Source organism: Salvelinus namaycush, chromosome 15, assembly GCF_016432855.1.
Source record: "Salvelinus namaycush isolate Seneca chromosome 15, SaNama_1.0, whole genome shotgun sequence".
Classification (NCBI taxonomy): Eukaryota; Metazoa; Chordata; class Actinopteri; order Salmoniformes; family Salmonidae; genus Salvelinus; species Salvelinus namaycush.
Genome location: NC_052321.1, coordinates 21,088,868 through 21,103,727, shown reverse-complemented (window position 1 = coordinate 21,103,727; position 14,860 = coordinate 21,088,868). Strand labels below are relative to the sequence as shown.

The following is a 14,860-nucleotide window of genomic DNA, read 5'->3' as shown; positions in this document are numbered from 1 at the left end:
ATTCAAAGTGCACACTATTATATTCTAACTATACAATTAGAATAATAATTATATTTCCTTGACTCCAACAGTTGACCCAAGTGTTTAACTAAAATCGCATTTGGTTAAAAATATGGCACCGTGGAAATTATCTCAAATGAGTGCACGAAATACAGAAATTATTAATCCTGAAAATTATTTTTGCTTCAAGTTTAGTTGAACAGTATAAAACAGTCAATATACACTGCTCAAAAAAATAAAGGGAACACTTAAACAACACAATGTAACTCCAAGTCAATCATACTTCTGTGAAATCAAACTGTCCACTTAGGAAGCAACACTGATTGACAATAAATTTCACATGCTGTTGTGCAAATGGAATAGACAAAAGGTGGAAATTATAGGCAATTAGCAAGACACCCCCAATAAAGGAGTGATTCTGCAGGTGGTGACCACAGACCACTTCTCAGTTCCTATGCTTCCTGGCTGATGTTTTGGTCACTTTTGAATGCTGGCGGTGCTCTCACTCTAGGGGTAGCATGAGACGGAGTCTACAACCCACACAAGTGGCTCAGGTAGTGCAGCTCATCCAGGATGGCACATCAATGCGAGCTGTGGCAAGAAGGTTTGCTGTGTCTGTCAGCGTAGTGTCCAGAGCATGGAGGCGCTACCAGGAGACAGGCCAGTACATCAGGAGACGAGGAGGAGGCCGTAGGAGGGCAACAACCCAGCAGCAGGACCGCTACCTCCGCCTTTGTGCAAGGAGTAGCACTGCCAGAGCCCTGCAAAATGACCCCCAGCAGGCCACAAATGTGCATGTGTCAGCATATGGTCTCACAATGGCTCTTAGGATCTCATCTCGGTACCTAATGGCAGTCAGGCTACCTCTGGCGAGCACATGGAGGGCTGTGCGGCCCCACAAAGAAATGCCACCCCACACCATGACTGACCCACCGCCAAACCGGTCATGCTGGAGGATGTTGCAGGCAGCAGAACGTTCTCCACGGCGTCTCCAGACTCTGTCACGTCTGTCACACGTGCTCATGTGCTCAGTGTGAACCTGCTTTCATCTGTGAAGAGCACAGGGCCCCAGTGGCGAATTTGCCAATCTTGGTGTTCTCTGGCAAATGCCAAACGTCCTGCACGGTGTTGGGCTGTAAGCACAACCCCCACCTGTGGACGTCGGGCCCTCATACCACCCTCATGGAGTCTGTTTCTGACCGTTTGAGCAGACACATGCACATTTGTGGCCTGCTGGAGGTCATTTTGCAGGGCTCTGGCAGTGCTCCTCCTTGCACAAAGGCGGAGGTAGCGGTCCTGCTGCTGGGTTGTTGCCCTCCTACGGCCTCCTCCACGTCTCCTGATGTACTGGCCTGTCTCCTGGTAGCGCCTCCATGCTCTGGACACTACGCTGACAGACACAGCAAACCTTCTTGCCACAGCTCGCATTGATGTGCCATCCTGGATGAGCTGCACTACCTGAGCCACTTGTGTGGGTTGTAGACTTCGTCTCATGCTACCACTAGAGTGAGAGCACCGCCAGCATTCAAAAGTGACCAAAACATCAGCCAGGAAGCATAGGAACTGAGAAGTGGTCTATGGTCACCACCTGCAGAACCATTCCTTAATTGGGGGTGTCTTGCTAATTGCCTATAATTTCCACCTTTTGTCTATTCCATTTGCACAACAGCATGTGAAATTTATTGTCAATCAGTGTTGCTTCCTAAGTGGACAGTTTGATTTCACAGAAGTATGATTGACTTGGAGTTACATTGTGTTGTTTAAGTGTTCCCTTTATTTTTTTGAGCAGTGTATAAAGACCCTTTTAAATCACTTAGAATGTATACTGAACAAAAATAGACAAAATACGAAACAATTTCAAAGATTTTACTGAGTTACAGTACATAAGGAAAGCAGTCAATTAAAATAAATTCATTAGGCCCTAAATCTATGGATTTCACATGACCGTGCAGGGGTGCAGCCATGGATGGGCATAGGCCCACCCACTTGGCAGTCAGGCCCACCCAATCAGAATGTGTTTTCCCACAAAAAGGTTTTAGTACAGACAGAAATAATCCTCAGACGATCCCACAGGTGAAGAAGCCAGATGGAGGTCCTGGGTTGGCGTGTTTACACGTGGTCTGCGGTTGTGAGGCCGGTTGGACAGGGATGTAAAGAAATTTGTGCATACAATTTTAGAGAAATACGTTTTTGGTGCTTATGGAAAATTTTTGAATTTTTATTTCAGCTCATGAAATATGGGACCAACACTTTACATGTTGCGTTTATATTTTTGATCAGTGTATGTGTTGCCACCCTAGGGTTACGACTACTCAAAGTAAATTTAGAACTGTTATTATTGAAAAACATAAAATACCGTCAGAAATCTTTATTAATACTGTGATATGATATTTTGGCCATAACCCCCAGCCCTAGCAGTCACTACAATCATGGGACTTTTATTAATTATTTTATTCTGTGTTGTTACAGCATTCAACCAAAATAATTGAAAACATTTTTTTTTTTATAAATTGAACAGACCTCAAAAAGCACTACTCGCTCCACTACCACCCACTCACCCTAAATGAGTCAACGTTCAAAAATCCCCATTAAATTAAACATTCATCCCTACATACAGAGACTTGCACGCCAAATGTGGTAGATCATATGTTAGACCAAGATGTCGATTTTATTCTGGAGAACAATGTGGAAAACAAACAAAGGGGGAACTGCATCACCGTGTCTTGCACGATCCACAGAGAGAAACAAAGCATCCTTTCTAATAGCAACCATACCTGTCTGAGCAGCATAAACTACGCAGACAGAGAGCAATGTTCCTCGTGTTCTCCAGTCACTGAATATCGCCTGCAGTCTCTGCTGATTTGCTACACCTCCTGACACAATCTGCATCGAAACTTGCAGCACCTTTTTCTTTTGTCCACATTTCTTAGTTCAAAAGACGGCTTAACAAACCCAGCTTCGAGCCACCAACCAACAACACAGGCACACAGCTCCAACTCATTTGTGCAGTGCTACGGCCTTGCTGCCCTTTAATAACTAAGCCTATATTCAGTGTAGAATACACAAATATCATAGACAAAGACCTGAGTTCAGACCATCTCCTTGCACAACAGAAAACGCTGTGGAACTAGGCCTATAGTACTTTAAAGAACATGAACTATAGTTGCTCAAAAGTACTACTGAAAACCTTTATCTGGATAAAACAAGGGGAAAAGGTTGACATGTACAAGTTGCAACAACAGGACACATGGGCGTCTGGGAGAGAGTAACACAACAGAATAATAAACAGCTCAGTCTGGCATTCACTAAGAGAGCTCACCATATATACATAGCTGAGCATCTCTCTGAGATGGGACAATAAAGAGGGATGAGGAAGATATCTGCTTTTCCTGCTGCCCTGTATCTGTCTCCCTCTCTGGCTTTACTGCTTCATAAGTACATCTCTGCTTTCTCTCCCCTCCCTCGCCACATGAGACCAACTGAGAGGAAGTCTGGAGAAAGCAGAGGAACAATGGCTGATCTCACCAGGACCTCTCATCAGAGTTCAAGGCCAATGACTGACAGTCAAGTCCCTGCTGTTGGGCAAGAAGAGGAATTCCTGGTTATTACACTTCTGTCCAGCTCTGATCATTAAAGAAGTCCTGTTAGGGACAACACACCATCTTGATACAGTGTTTATGAAGGAGACATTGACAGCCAGGCAGGCATCAATAGGGATTAGGCTAGACGTTTACCATAATGCCTTGGGCTCAGCTGGGACTGGCAGAGGGTGAAAGGTAGGAAATGCACTGCAAATCTAGCTTTAGAGGACAGCAGAGGACTGGACTGACTAGCACGCTGTCTGATAGATAGCTGGTTCCTCTCAGCTGAACAGAGGACAGTCAGGAGGACTCCGATGGCCTGGAGACAACAGTACGGCGCTCTCTGTATAGGAGCTCTGTTATCCTCCAGAGTTCCTGTGAACTGAAACCTGCAGTCATAACAAACAGAGGCAGCAGGCGACACAGAGAGGGGGATGTGGTTCCACTGGGTACACAGGCAGGCAGGAAATGAAGCATTGAGGGGTGTCTATCACCAGGAAGCAGCTGGTATCCTCCAGGTGTGTGGATGGTGGTCCTTGTGTGGGGACCAGGCTCTGCCGCTTGTATCTACAGTATACTGAACAAAAATATGAACGCAACATGTAAAGTGTTGGTCCCATGTTTCATGAGCTGAAATTAAAGATCCCAGAAATGTTCCATACGCACAAAAATATTATTCCTCTCAAATTATGCGCACAAATTTGTTTACATCCCTCTTGGTGAGCACTTTTCCTTTGCGAAGATAATCCATCCACCTCACAGGTATGACATATCAAGGAGATGTTGAAACAGCGTGTTCATTACACAGGTGCACTTTGTGCTGGGGCCAATAAAAGCCACTAAAATGTGCAGTTGTGTCACACAACATAATGCCACAGATGTCTCAATTTGAAGGAGCGTGCAAGTGGCATGGTGACTTCAGGAATGTCCACCAGAGCTGTTGCCAGAGAATGAAATGTTAGTTTCTCTACCATAATCCGCATCCATTGTTTTAAAGAATTTAGCAGAACGTCCAACCATCCTCCCAACCGCAGACCACATGTATGGCGTGGTGTGTGCGATCGGTTTGCTTATGTCAATATTGTGAACAAAGTGCCCCATGGTGGCGGTGGGGTTATGTATTGGCAGGCGTAAGCTCAGACAACAATTACATTTTAAATCGATAGCAATTTCAATATACAGAGATACTGCGACAAGATCCTGAGGCCCATTAAAATAAAATAAAATGTATGCATCTGTGACCAACAGATGCATATCTGTATTCCCAGTCATGTGAAATCCATAGATTACGGCCTAATGAATTTATTTAAATTGACCGATTTCCATATAAGAACCGTAAGTCAGTAAAATCTTTAAAATTGTTGCGTTTACATTTTTTTTCAGTATACACACACCAGTCAAAAGTTTGGACACACCTACTCATTCAAGGTTTTTCCTTTTTACTATTTTCTACATTGTAGAATAATAGTGAAGACATCAACACTATGTAATAACACATATGGAATCATGTAGTAACCAAATAAAAGTGTTAAAACAAATCAAAATATATTATATTTGAGATTCTTCAAAGTAGCCACCCTTTGCCTTGATGACAGCTTTGCACACTCTTGGCATTCTCTCAACCAGCTTCATTAGGTAGTCACCTGGAATGAATTTAAATTAACTGGTGTGCCTTGTTAAAAGTTCATTTGTGAAATGTATTTCCTTTTTAATGCGTTTGAGCCAATCAGTTGTGTTGTGACAAGGCAGGGGTGATATACAGAATAAAGCCCTATTTGGTAAAAGACCAAGTCCATATTATGGGAACAACAGCTCAAATAAGCAAAGAGAAAACGACAGTCCATCATTACTTTAAGACATGAATGTCAGTCAATCCAGAAACATTAAGAATTTTGAAAGTTTCTTCAAGTGCAGTCACAAAAACCATCAAGCGCTACGATGAAACTGGCTCTCATGAGGGCTGCCACAGGAAAGGAAGACCCAGAGTTACCTCTGCTGCAGAGGATATGTTCATTAGAGTTGTAAGCCTCAGAAATTGCAGCCCAAATAAATGCTTCACAGAGTTCAAGTAAAAAAGGAAGAGTTAACCAATGATGTCAGGCCACATCCGGCCATGATTACAGACACCTGTTTGTGTCCTTTGACACTATATAAACTAGTTACCCGCAGTGTTTGTCATTATACCCTGATGAAGACAGCGTGTCTGTCAAAACGTTGGATATTAAATGATTGCATCGGAGCTCCTGCAGTGTGTGGCCTTCTCTTTATTAAGTGTTCTACTCCGCTAGCCAGCACCTCGCCTAAACAGGTGTGCATTTCTTTTGCCTCCACAGAGATCTCAACATCAACTGTTCAGAGGAGACTGCATGAATCAGGCCTTCATGGTCGAATTACTGCAAAGAAACCACTACTAAAATGACACCAATAAGAAGAAGAGATTTGCTAGGGCCAAGAAACACAAGCAACAGACATTAGACGGCTGGAAATCTGTCCTTTGGTCTAATGAGATTTTTGGTTCCAACTGTTGCGTCTTTGTGAGAAGAAAAGTAGGTGAACAGATGATCCCTGCATGTGTGGTTCCCACCGTGAAGCATGGCAGAGGTGGTGTGGGAGTGCTTTGCTGGTGACAATGTCAGCGATTTATTTAGAATTCAAGGCATACTTAACCAGCATGGCTAACACAGCGATACGCCATCCCATCTGGTTTGGGCTTAGTGAGACTATCATTTGTTTTTCAACAGGACAACGACCCAACACACCTCCAGGCTGTGTAAGGGCTATTTGACCAAGGAGAGTGATGGAGTGCTGCATCAGATGACCTGGCCTCCACAATCACCCGACCTCAACCCAATTGAGATGGTTTGGGATGAGTTGGACCGCAGAGTGAAGGAACAACTGCCAACAAGTACTCAGTATATATGGGAACTCCTTCAATACTATTGGAAAAGCATTCCAGGTGAAGAAGGTTGAGAGAATGCCAAGAGTGTGCAAAGCTGTCATCAATGCAAAAAGGTTGGCTACTTTGAAGAATCTAAAATATACTTTGATTTGTTCAACACTTTTTTGGTTACTACATGATTCCATGTGTGATTTCAAAGTTGTGATGTCCTCACTATTATTCTGCAATGTAGAAAATAGTAAAAATAAAGAAATACCCTTTAATGGGTAGGTGTGTCCAAACTTTTGACCGGTACTGTATATCCAGACAGCACTCCACTGACCAGAATATAACTCGTAGGCTATCGGGTTGGTTGCACTGGGTTTTTTTCTGTGATGAAAGCTCTCAACCAGGATTCTTCTTGGGTTATGACAGCAGCTCTGACAGTGACAGCATTGAGGTGAGTTTACATTGCCAAGCCTCACTGAAAGGTTGGTGGAAGACAAGAGGTCAATGTCTCTCACATAATGCAGAGGGCTTCTAATGCAATGGAACTGGCAGCAGGTCAGGATTGCAGAAATTACAACACACAGAAAAGTTGTTTAGAAGACCATGACAAGTTGGCTACATGTAGCAACAACAAAAAACATTGATATGACATAGTGCATTCAGAAAGTATTCAGATCCCATCCCTTTTTACACATTGTTACATTACAGCCTTATTCTACAATTAATTAAATAAATGTTTTTCCTCAATCTACACACAATACCCCATCATGACGACAAAGCAAAAACAGGTTTGGACATTTTTGCAAATTGATAAAAAATAAGAGATACCTTAATTACATAAGTATTCAGACCCTTCGCTATGAGACTCAAAATTGAGCTCAGGTGCATCCTGTTTCCATTGATCATCCTTGAGATGTTTCTACAACTTGATTGAAGTCCACCTGTGGTAAAATCAATTGATTGGACATAATTTGGAAAGACACACACCTGTCTATATAAGGTCCCACAGTTGACAGTGCATATCAGAGCAAAAACCAAGCCATGAGGTTGAAGGAATTGTCCATAGAGCTCTGAGACAGGATTGTGTCGAGGCACAGATCTGGGGAAGGGTACCAGAACATGTCTGCAGCATTGAAGGTCCAAGAACAGTGGCCTCCATCATTCTTAAATGGAAGAAGTTTGGAACCACCAATACTCTTCCTAGAGCTGGCCGCCCGGCCAAACTGAGCTATCAGGGGAGAAAGGCCTTGGTCAGTGAGGTGACCAAGAACCTGATGGTCACTCTGACAGAGTTCCAGAGTTCCTCTGTGGAGATGGGAGAAACTTCCAGAAGGACAACCATCTCTGGTTGCACTCCACCAATCAGGCCTTCATGGTAGAGTGGCTAGACATAAGCCACTCCACAGTAAAAGGCATATGACAGCCCGCTTGGAGTTTGCCAAAAGGCAGCTGAAAGAAAGACTCTCAGACCATGAGAAACAATATTCTCTGGTCTGATGAAACCATGATTGAACGCTTTGGCCTGAATGCCAAGCGTCACATCTGTAGGAAACCTGGCACCATCCCTACGGTGAAGCATGATGGTGGCAGCATCATGCTGTGGGGATGTTTTTCAGCAGCAGGGACTGAGAGACTAGTCAGGATTGAGGGAAAGATGAACAGCGCAAAGAACAGAGAGATCCTTGATGAAAACCTGCTCCAGAGAACACAGGACCTCAGACTGGGGCGAAGGTTCACCTTCCAACAGGACAACGGCCCTAAGCAACACAGCCAAGACAACGCAGGAGTGGCTTCGGGACAATTCTCTGGATCTCTTTGAGTGGCCCAGCCAGAGCCCGGACTTAAACCCAATCAAACATCTCTGGAAAGAACTGAAAATAGCTGTGCAGCGACGCTCCCCATCCAACCTGACAGAGCTTGAGATGATCTGCAGCGAAGAATGGGAGAAACTCCCCAAATACAGGTGTGCCATGTGTCATACCCAAGAAGACTCTAGGCTGTAATAGATGAAAGGTTCTTCAACAAAGTACTGAGTAAAGGGTCTGAATACTTATGTAAATGTGAAATGTGCAAACATTCCTAAAAACCAGTTTTTGCTTTGTCATTATGGGGCATTGTGTATGGATTGATGAGGACAAAAATATATATATTTAATCCATTTTAGAATAAGGCTGTAACGTAACAAAATGTGGAAAAGGTCAAGGGGTCTGAATACTTTACGAATGCGCTGTACAGAATACACCCAGGGCTTGATCATGCATACGGAACACAGTGAGAAAAGCTGCCGGTCTGATTGAGCAACAACATCCAAGGTAGGAGTTAGAAACAGACTTATCTTCCTAAGCACCACAGGAGGTTGGGTGGCACCTTAGTTGTGGTGGACGGGCTCATATTAATGGCTGGAACGGAATACATGAATGGCATTGAACTCATCAAACATGGTTTCCATGTGTCTGATACCATTCCAGTCACTCCATTCCAGCCATTACTATGAGCCGTCCTCCCCTCAGCAGCCTCTTGTGCTAAGCACTGTCTGGCTCCTGGACCACAATGAGTGATTAGTCAGGACAAGCAGGGAAAAGATTGACTGACTGGTCCAGAACAGCGCTGCGGAGACATCCCTCATGCTAATAGCACTCAGTGTCTAAATATATGCTCTCCCCTTTGTACTCCATGGGACCTGGCAGTCACTGAGGGCCAATTTACAACCTCCTGAAAATGGATGAGAGGGACACAGGTTGTCGTGCTGCTGAGATAAACCAGGCAGCAGGCACTGTTATAAAACCAGGGACAGACAGTGTGAGAGGAGAAGTGGTGTCTGTGGGTATAACAGCCTGCTGCTCAGGTTTTACAGGCTCCACATTTCACCACATTAAATATAGTAATAAACAACATGAGCTCGTCTGACAACTGGAGACGTTTTAGAAGAAGAGGGTAAACCAGTCTAGGCAGGGGAAATCTAGAACAAGAGAGGAAGTAATGAAGAAAGAGCGAGAGAGAAAAAAGAAGAAGCAAATGGTCGAGACAGAAAGATGCACACCTACATCAGAAACCTCAGTTGTTTAGCATCTCTTAGCTGGTAAGTGTGATCAGTAACAACGAGAGAGAGAGGTTGTCTATAACAAATATTTTAACTAAACTGAAATTAATTTATTTGGAAGGATGACCTCCTCAGGTTTATTCAGTCTACATGAATGGACATGTATCGTATGATAGATTCATTCAAACACAGACCCTGTGATGACAGAAACTAGAACAGCCACACCTTTTCAAAGGAAACCAGACAGGTGTTACCATGATGAGTAACTCAGGAGACAAAGGACATCAAGTGGGCTGTCCCTGTCAGTAAGAATGATGCATGAGAATTAAGACAAGTCTTCTATATTATCTACACCATATTGATTGCTGAGAGACTTCCAGAAAAAGGTCTGAGACTAAACATTAAAGCTGAGCTAACAGAATTACAAGGCTTTATACAACTCTGCCAACTCCTAGATGAGATGCTGCTCAATGTAACAGCTCAAGGTGAAAGAGCACCTTGAGGAAGAGTGAGTGAGGGAGCCTGTCTCATCCACATACAGGCTACCACTGGCTAATCAACAGTGACAGGTTGGGCAAAAAACCCTGGCTCTTTGTTAGCTACAGCCCCAATGCCCTGTTCATAGGCAATGTGGGCCAAAGGATGGCAAAATCATAGGGGAAAACCTTTAGCTACTTACTCAAAAGTGAAGAAGAGTCCACTTGTGATGAGAATGAGGACGAGGGTGAGGTAGAAGACCCCTGTCTGTCTGGCCATCATGATCCTCCCATTGCAGTAAAATTTATTCCGCCCCGGGAAGGCTTGCCACTTCCTCTTTTTGGGGGTCCTCTTCTTGTATGGAGTTTCCATCGGGGTTGAGCTGCGAGTGCTGATCTGGCTGTATTCGCACTCTCGCATAGGCTCAGCCACCCCGAGTTGCTGCATCAATGGTCACTCAGTGAGATCCCCTCCACAGTTGAAGCAGTCCTGGGCCAGGAGCACCGCTGAAATGAAAGCAACAGAACTGTGGTGTTAATCTACTGGAAAAATAGTTGTCTGATTATAGCCTGGTCCCAGATCTATGTGTGGAGTACACAGTCAACTCCTATGTTATCATGCCAGACAGACAATTAATAGTTGTTGGCAAAACAATATAAACAGATCTGGGATCAGTCTGATTATAGGATCACATTCAATGTTTTGCAGATGATGTTGAAAGGAGCTAGTATAGGGTTAGCTTGCTACCATTTTAGAGTTAATGTTTGATCAGCTAGCTATGGTTTTATTCGTTTACGGGCTATGGTGAGTGTATGTAGCTAAATGACGAGCTCACAAACGTTTCCAGCATGACATCCAGACCTACTTGGCTATCCATCTTACTAGGCTACATAACTAACTAGCTAAGTAACGTTAGTTAGCTACCAGTGACAGCTTCTCATATGCTTGAAACTTTTCACTAGCTAGCAACTAGCACGCTTGCAACTAAAGGTTTAATCAAATATACTTAGCTAATAAGTATTGGCCCTAGCTAGCTAACTGAACTAGCTAACTACCTACCTACCTACCTACCATGACCAAATAAACAAACGTTAACTAGCTAACGCTAGTTAGGTAATGTTACCTGAAATCACCCAGCTAACAAAAAGAAAATACAGCCAAGTAACTAGATCTAGTTAGCTAGGCTAACGTTAGCTCGTGGGCAAACTTCTGAGTGTTCTGTCGTTTCCTGTGAGCCAACACCCGTTTTCATCCCCCAGCATTACGGGCAACATCCCGAACCGCATACCATCACAGAAACCCTCCAGTTTTGACAGCCCTCTGGACAGCTCACCAAAGAAAGTCGACACTGCTGATACGACACTTTTTTCTGGTCTCCTTATCCGTGTTTGTTGCAAACTGCAGTCGAAAGCAATATCATAATTTCTTTCGGAATTACAACAATGACCAAAGGCTTACGACTGGTATGAAAATATCAAACACTTCAATCATGGAAAGTCAGAGGATAGTCTGGGTAGGTCCCACGCCACACCATTTCAAACTCAACCACAGTAGAAAGATAGCGCGAGTGATTTTCAGATAAGTTTGCGTGTGATACGAAAAATCAGAACCTCGCTTGCAGGTCCAATTTCCATCTACAGTTGCTAAATTTGGGGATATTCACATAATTATGTCACGTACTCGTTCGCTTGCGTAGTGAAAAGTTGCACCATTCCCAGCAAGGCTGCTGAAACATCGGGATATCCCACTGTGTTTGTTCGGAAAGCATTCACACTGTTGTCTCCATCACGTTGCGCTGCTCATCGCAACCATCAAACAACAACATACCGAGCACACATCCCGCCCTCCTCGAAACACCTTCTTCTTCGTCTGAGTTTCTGGCAGACCAGAAATGTGTTGAGTATTGCTGCCTTTCGGAGGTCGGAGTGCATATTGCACATTTATCACAAAAAAAGGAAAGGGGAACATTATAAATTGCACAACCATCTAACCCTGCAAATGTCTATCCCCAAAACCCACCACCCATCCCACTACTTTGGCCCTAAACGATCCTACACCAGGCCATCAGCCTGGGAGGATGGAGCCCCTTCTCTCAAAACTCCCTGTAGATCTTCTGCACTAAAATCTCTCAGACCCAAATATTTCTCTGCTGCTGCAACTACCACACCTATCTTCTGTGATGTCCACTCCATCCGTGCAGTTCAGTTAATCACCATGGCTATAATAAAGCACTGCTCTGTTTTCTTGACATAGCTATCAACAAAACAAGTCCTACAGGCTCTAGTTGTGTTGCACCGGGACAACTGCCAGTCATATGGTCAAGTGCCACAAAGAGGGACATACAGTACCAGTCAAAAGTTTGGACACACCTACTCATTATTTTTACTATTTTCTACATTGTAGAATAATAGTGAAGACATCCAAACTATGAAATAACACATATGGAATCTTGTAGTAACAAAAAAGTGTTAAACAAATCAAAGTATATTTTAGATTCTTCAAAGTAGCCAACCTTTGACTTGATGACAGCTTTGCACACTTTTGGCATTCTCTCAACCAGCATCATGAGGAATACTTTTTCAACAGTCTTGAAGGAGTTTCCACATATGCCGAGCACTTGTTGGCAGCTTTTCCTTCACTCTGCGGTCCAACTCATCCCAAACCATCTCAATTGGGTTGAGGCCGGGTGATTGTGGAGGCCAGGTCATCTGATGCATCACTCCATCACTCTCCTTCTTGATCAAATAACCCTTACACAGCCTGGAGATGTGTTTTGGGTCATTGTCCTGTTGAAAAACAAATGATAGTCCCACTAAGCGCAAACCAGATGGGATGGCGTATCACTGCAGAATGCTGTGGTAGCCATGCTGGTTAAGTGTGTCTTGGATTCGAAATAAATCCCAGACAGGGGTAAAACATAATTGTATCAATTTTAGAATAAGGATGTAACGTAACAAAATGTGGAAAAGGGGAAGGGATCTGAATACTTTCCGAATGCACTGTATGTGTTGGATAGATCCACTTTTTCATCTCTCGTAGGATTCTCAGGGCAAACATTAGAAATCTCTACCACCAAACCTGTCGCCACATGTAGACCTACATCCTGGTCAGGCTCATTTTCAAAGGACTCATTACTGCCGACTGACTCCATCTCATGATTCTCAGACCAATTGGATCCAACATCCTCAAGATGCTCAAGCGATAAAGTGGATTTCATTTTACTTGTCTTTTATTCAGGGGACGAAGGTTTGTACTTAGCACCATGGTTTTGAATTTTTCGCGTCTTCACACTTCTCTCCTGCTGTGACACATCCCCTCTGAGCTCTTCATCTTGGTCAGTGGATAGCAAATATATGAATTGGTGGATAGCTGTGCAAAAGGAATTATGGGGAATGTAGTACCCCATCTCATTGATTGCACATCTGGAAAGAAAATAAAAACAAATGTCCAATGCCTGAATAATACAAAAAAGAACATTCATATATTATCTACAGCTTCACTAATAGAACAAATATAATCAATATATCATGAAAATGATGCCCTTTGAGATCCTGAATTATAGTCTACCATGTTTACATGAACAGGGGTCATTGTTACGTGTGCTCCCTCTCTGGCCTCTAGGTCACCAGGCTGCTTGTTATGGCGCACACCTGTCGTTATGCGCATCAGCGCATAATGACACTCACCTGGACTCCATCATCTCCTTGATTACCTGCCCTATATATGTCACTTCCTTTGGTTCCTTCCCCAGGCCTCATGGTTTCTGTTTCATGTCTGTGTTTCTTGTGTAGTACACTCACTCCCTCCCTCCCTCCCTCCCTGAACTTGCTTCCTGACTCCCAGTGCACACGTTACAGTCATATTTGTGTACCCATAAGGTAGTCCAAACCAGCTGTCATACAGACATGCCCTCTAATGCCAGCCTCGTCATGTGATGCTGCAAAGCTTTGGTCATGGTCATGTCATTTTTCTGGGTTCTTCACTCCCCCGTACCACCTACACACCACAGCGATCCTTAACATCTCCTAGTCTGAACAATGCCTCTGGCTTCCAGCTTGATTCAATCGATCACTCCCACAGCACTCCTACACATCTCCAAGTCTGACCAATGCCTCTGGCTTCCAGCTTGATTCACTCAATCACTCCCACTGTCCTACAAACATGTCCTTGTTCAATCAATGCTCCTCTTTCACAGGCAGGCTTAGAGAACTCCCTGTCTGAGTCATTGGGCATACATACGTATTATCAACAGGTCTCTCAGTGGTGAGAAATAGACTCAGAGAAAGCACAGGAAGTTGTTTTTCATGTACTGTATGAGAACCTGAGTGGGCTTAGATCACTACTTTCCACAATTGAGTAGAAATGAGAATGGAAAAGGAGCTCAATCTGCTCATTAGACTCTCAGAGTAGTGGTACACATAGCCTATACATCATTCTTAATGACTTTAAAGACATCTCCACAGGTTATTTCATTTCAGGGAGTTCTCTAAGCCTTACAATTTTATGTTCATAGAAAAATGTGGATATAGTGCCTTCAGAAAGTATTCATACACATTTTATTGTGTTACAGCCTGAATTCAAAATGGATTAAATTGTTTTTTCTCACCTGTCTACACATAATAACAAAGTGAAAGCATGTTTTTAGAAATGTTAGCTAATTTATTATCTACAATGTTGTTGATCCATCCTCAGTTTTCTCCTATCACAGCCATTACATTTGGTAACTGTTTCACTATTGGCCTCATAGAGAAATCCCTGACCGGTTTCCTTCCTCTCCAGCAACTGAGTTAGGAAGAACACCTGTATCTTTGTAGTGACTGGGTGTATTGATACCCCATCCAAAGTGTAATTAATAACTTCACCATGTTCAAAGCC

General features: G+C 43.5%; 1 protein-coding gene across 4 annotated transcripts in view; it reads right to left on the bottom strand.

The window, feature by feature from the left end:
* Positions 1-11,802, bottom strand: part of LOC120060295 (palmitoyltransferase ZDHHC14-like) — a 95,522-nt gene extending 83,720 nt beyond the window's left edge. For 2 of the 4 annotated variants that reach the window (XM_039009484.1, XM_039009487.1), the window contains exons 1-2: positions 11,666-11,802; positions 10,188-10,491 (exon numbers count right to left, since the gene is read on the bottom strand). In XM_039009484.1, the coding sequence (XP_038865412.1) occupies positions 10,188-10,432 (245 nt within the window). In that variant the 5' untranslated portion in view covers positions 10,433-10,491; positions 11,666-11,802. The other 2 variants (XM_039009486.1, XM_039009485.1) reach the window with 2 other exon arrangements.
* Positions 11,803-14,860: the final 3,058 nt, after the last annotated feature.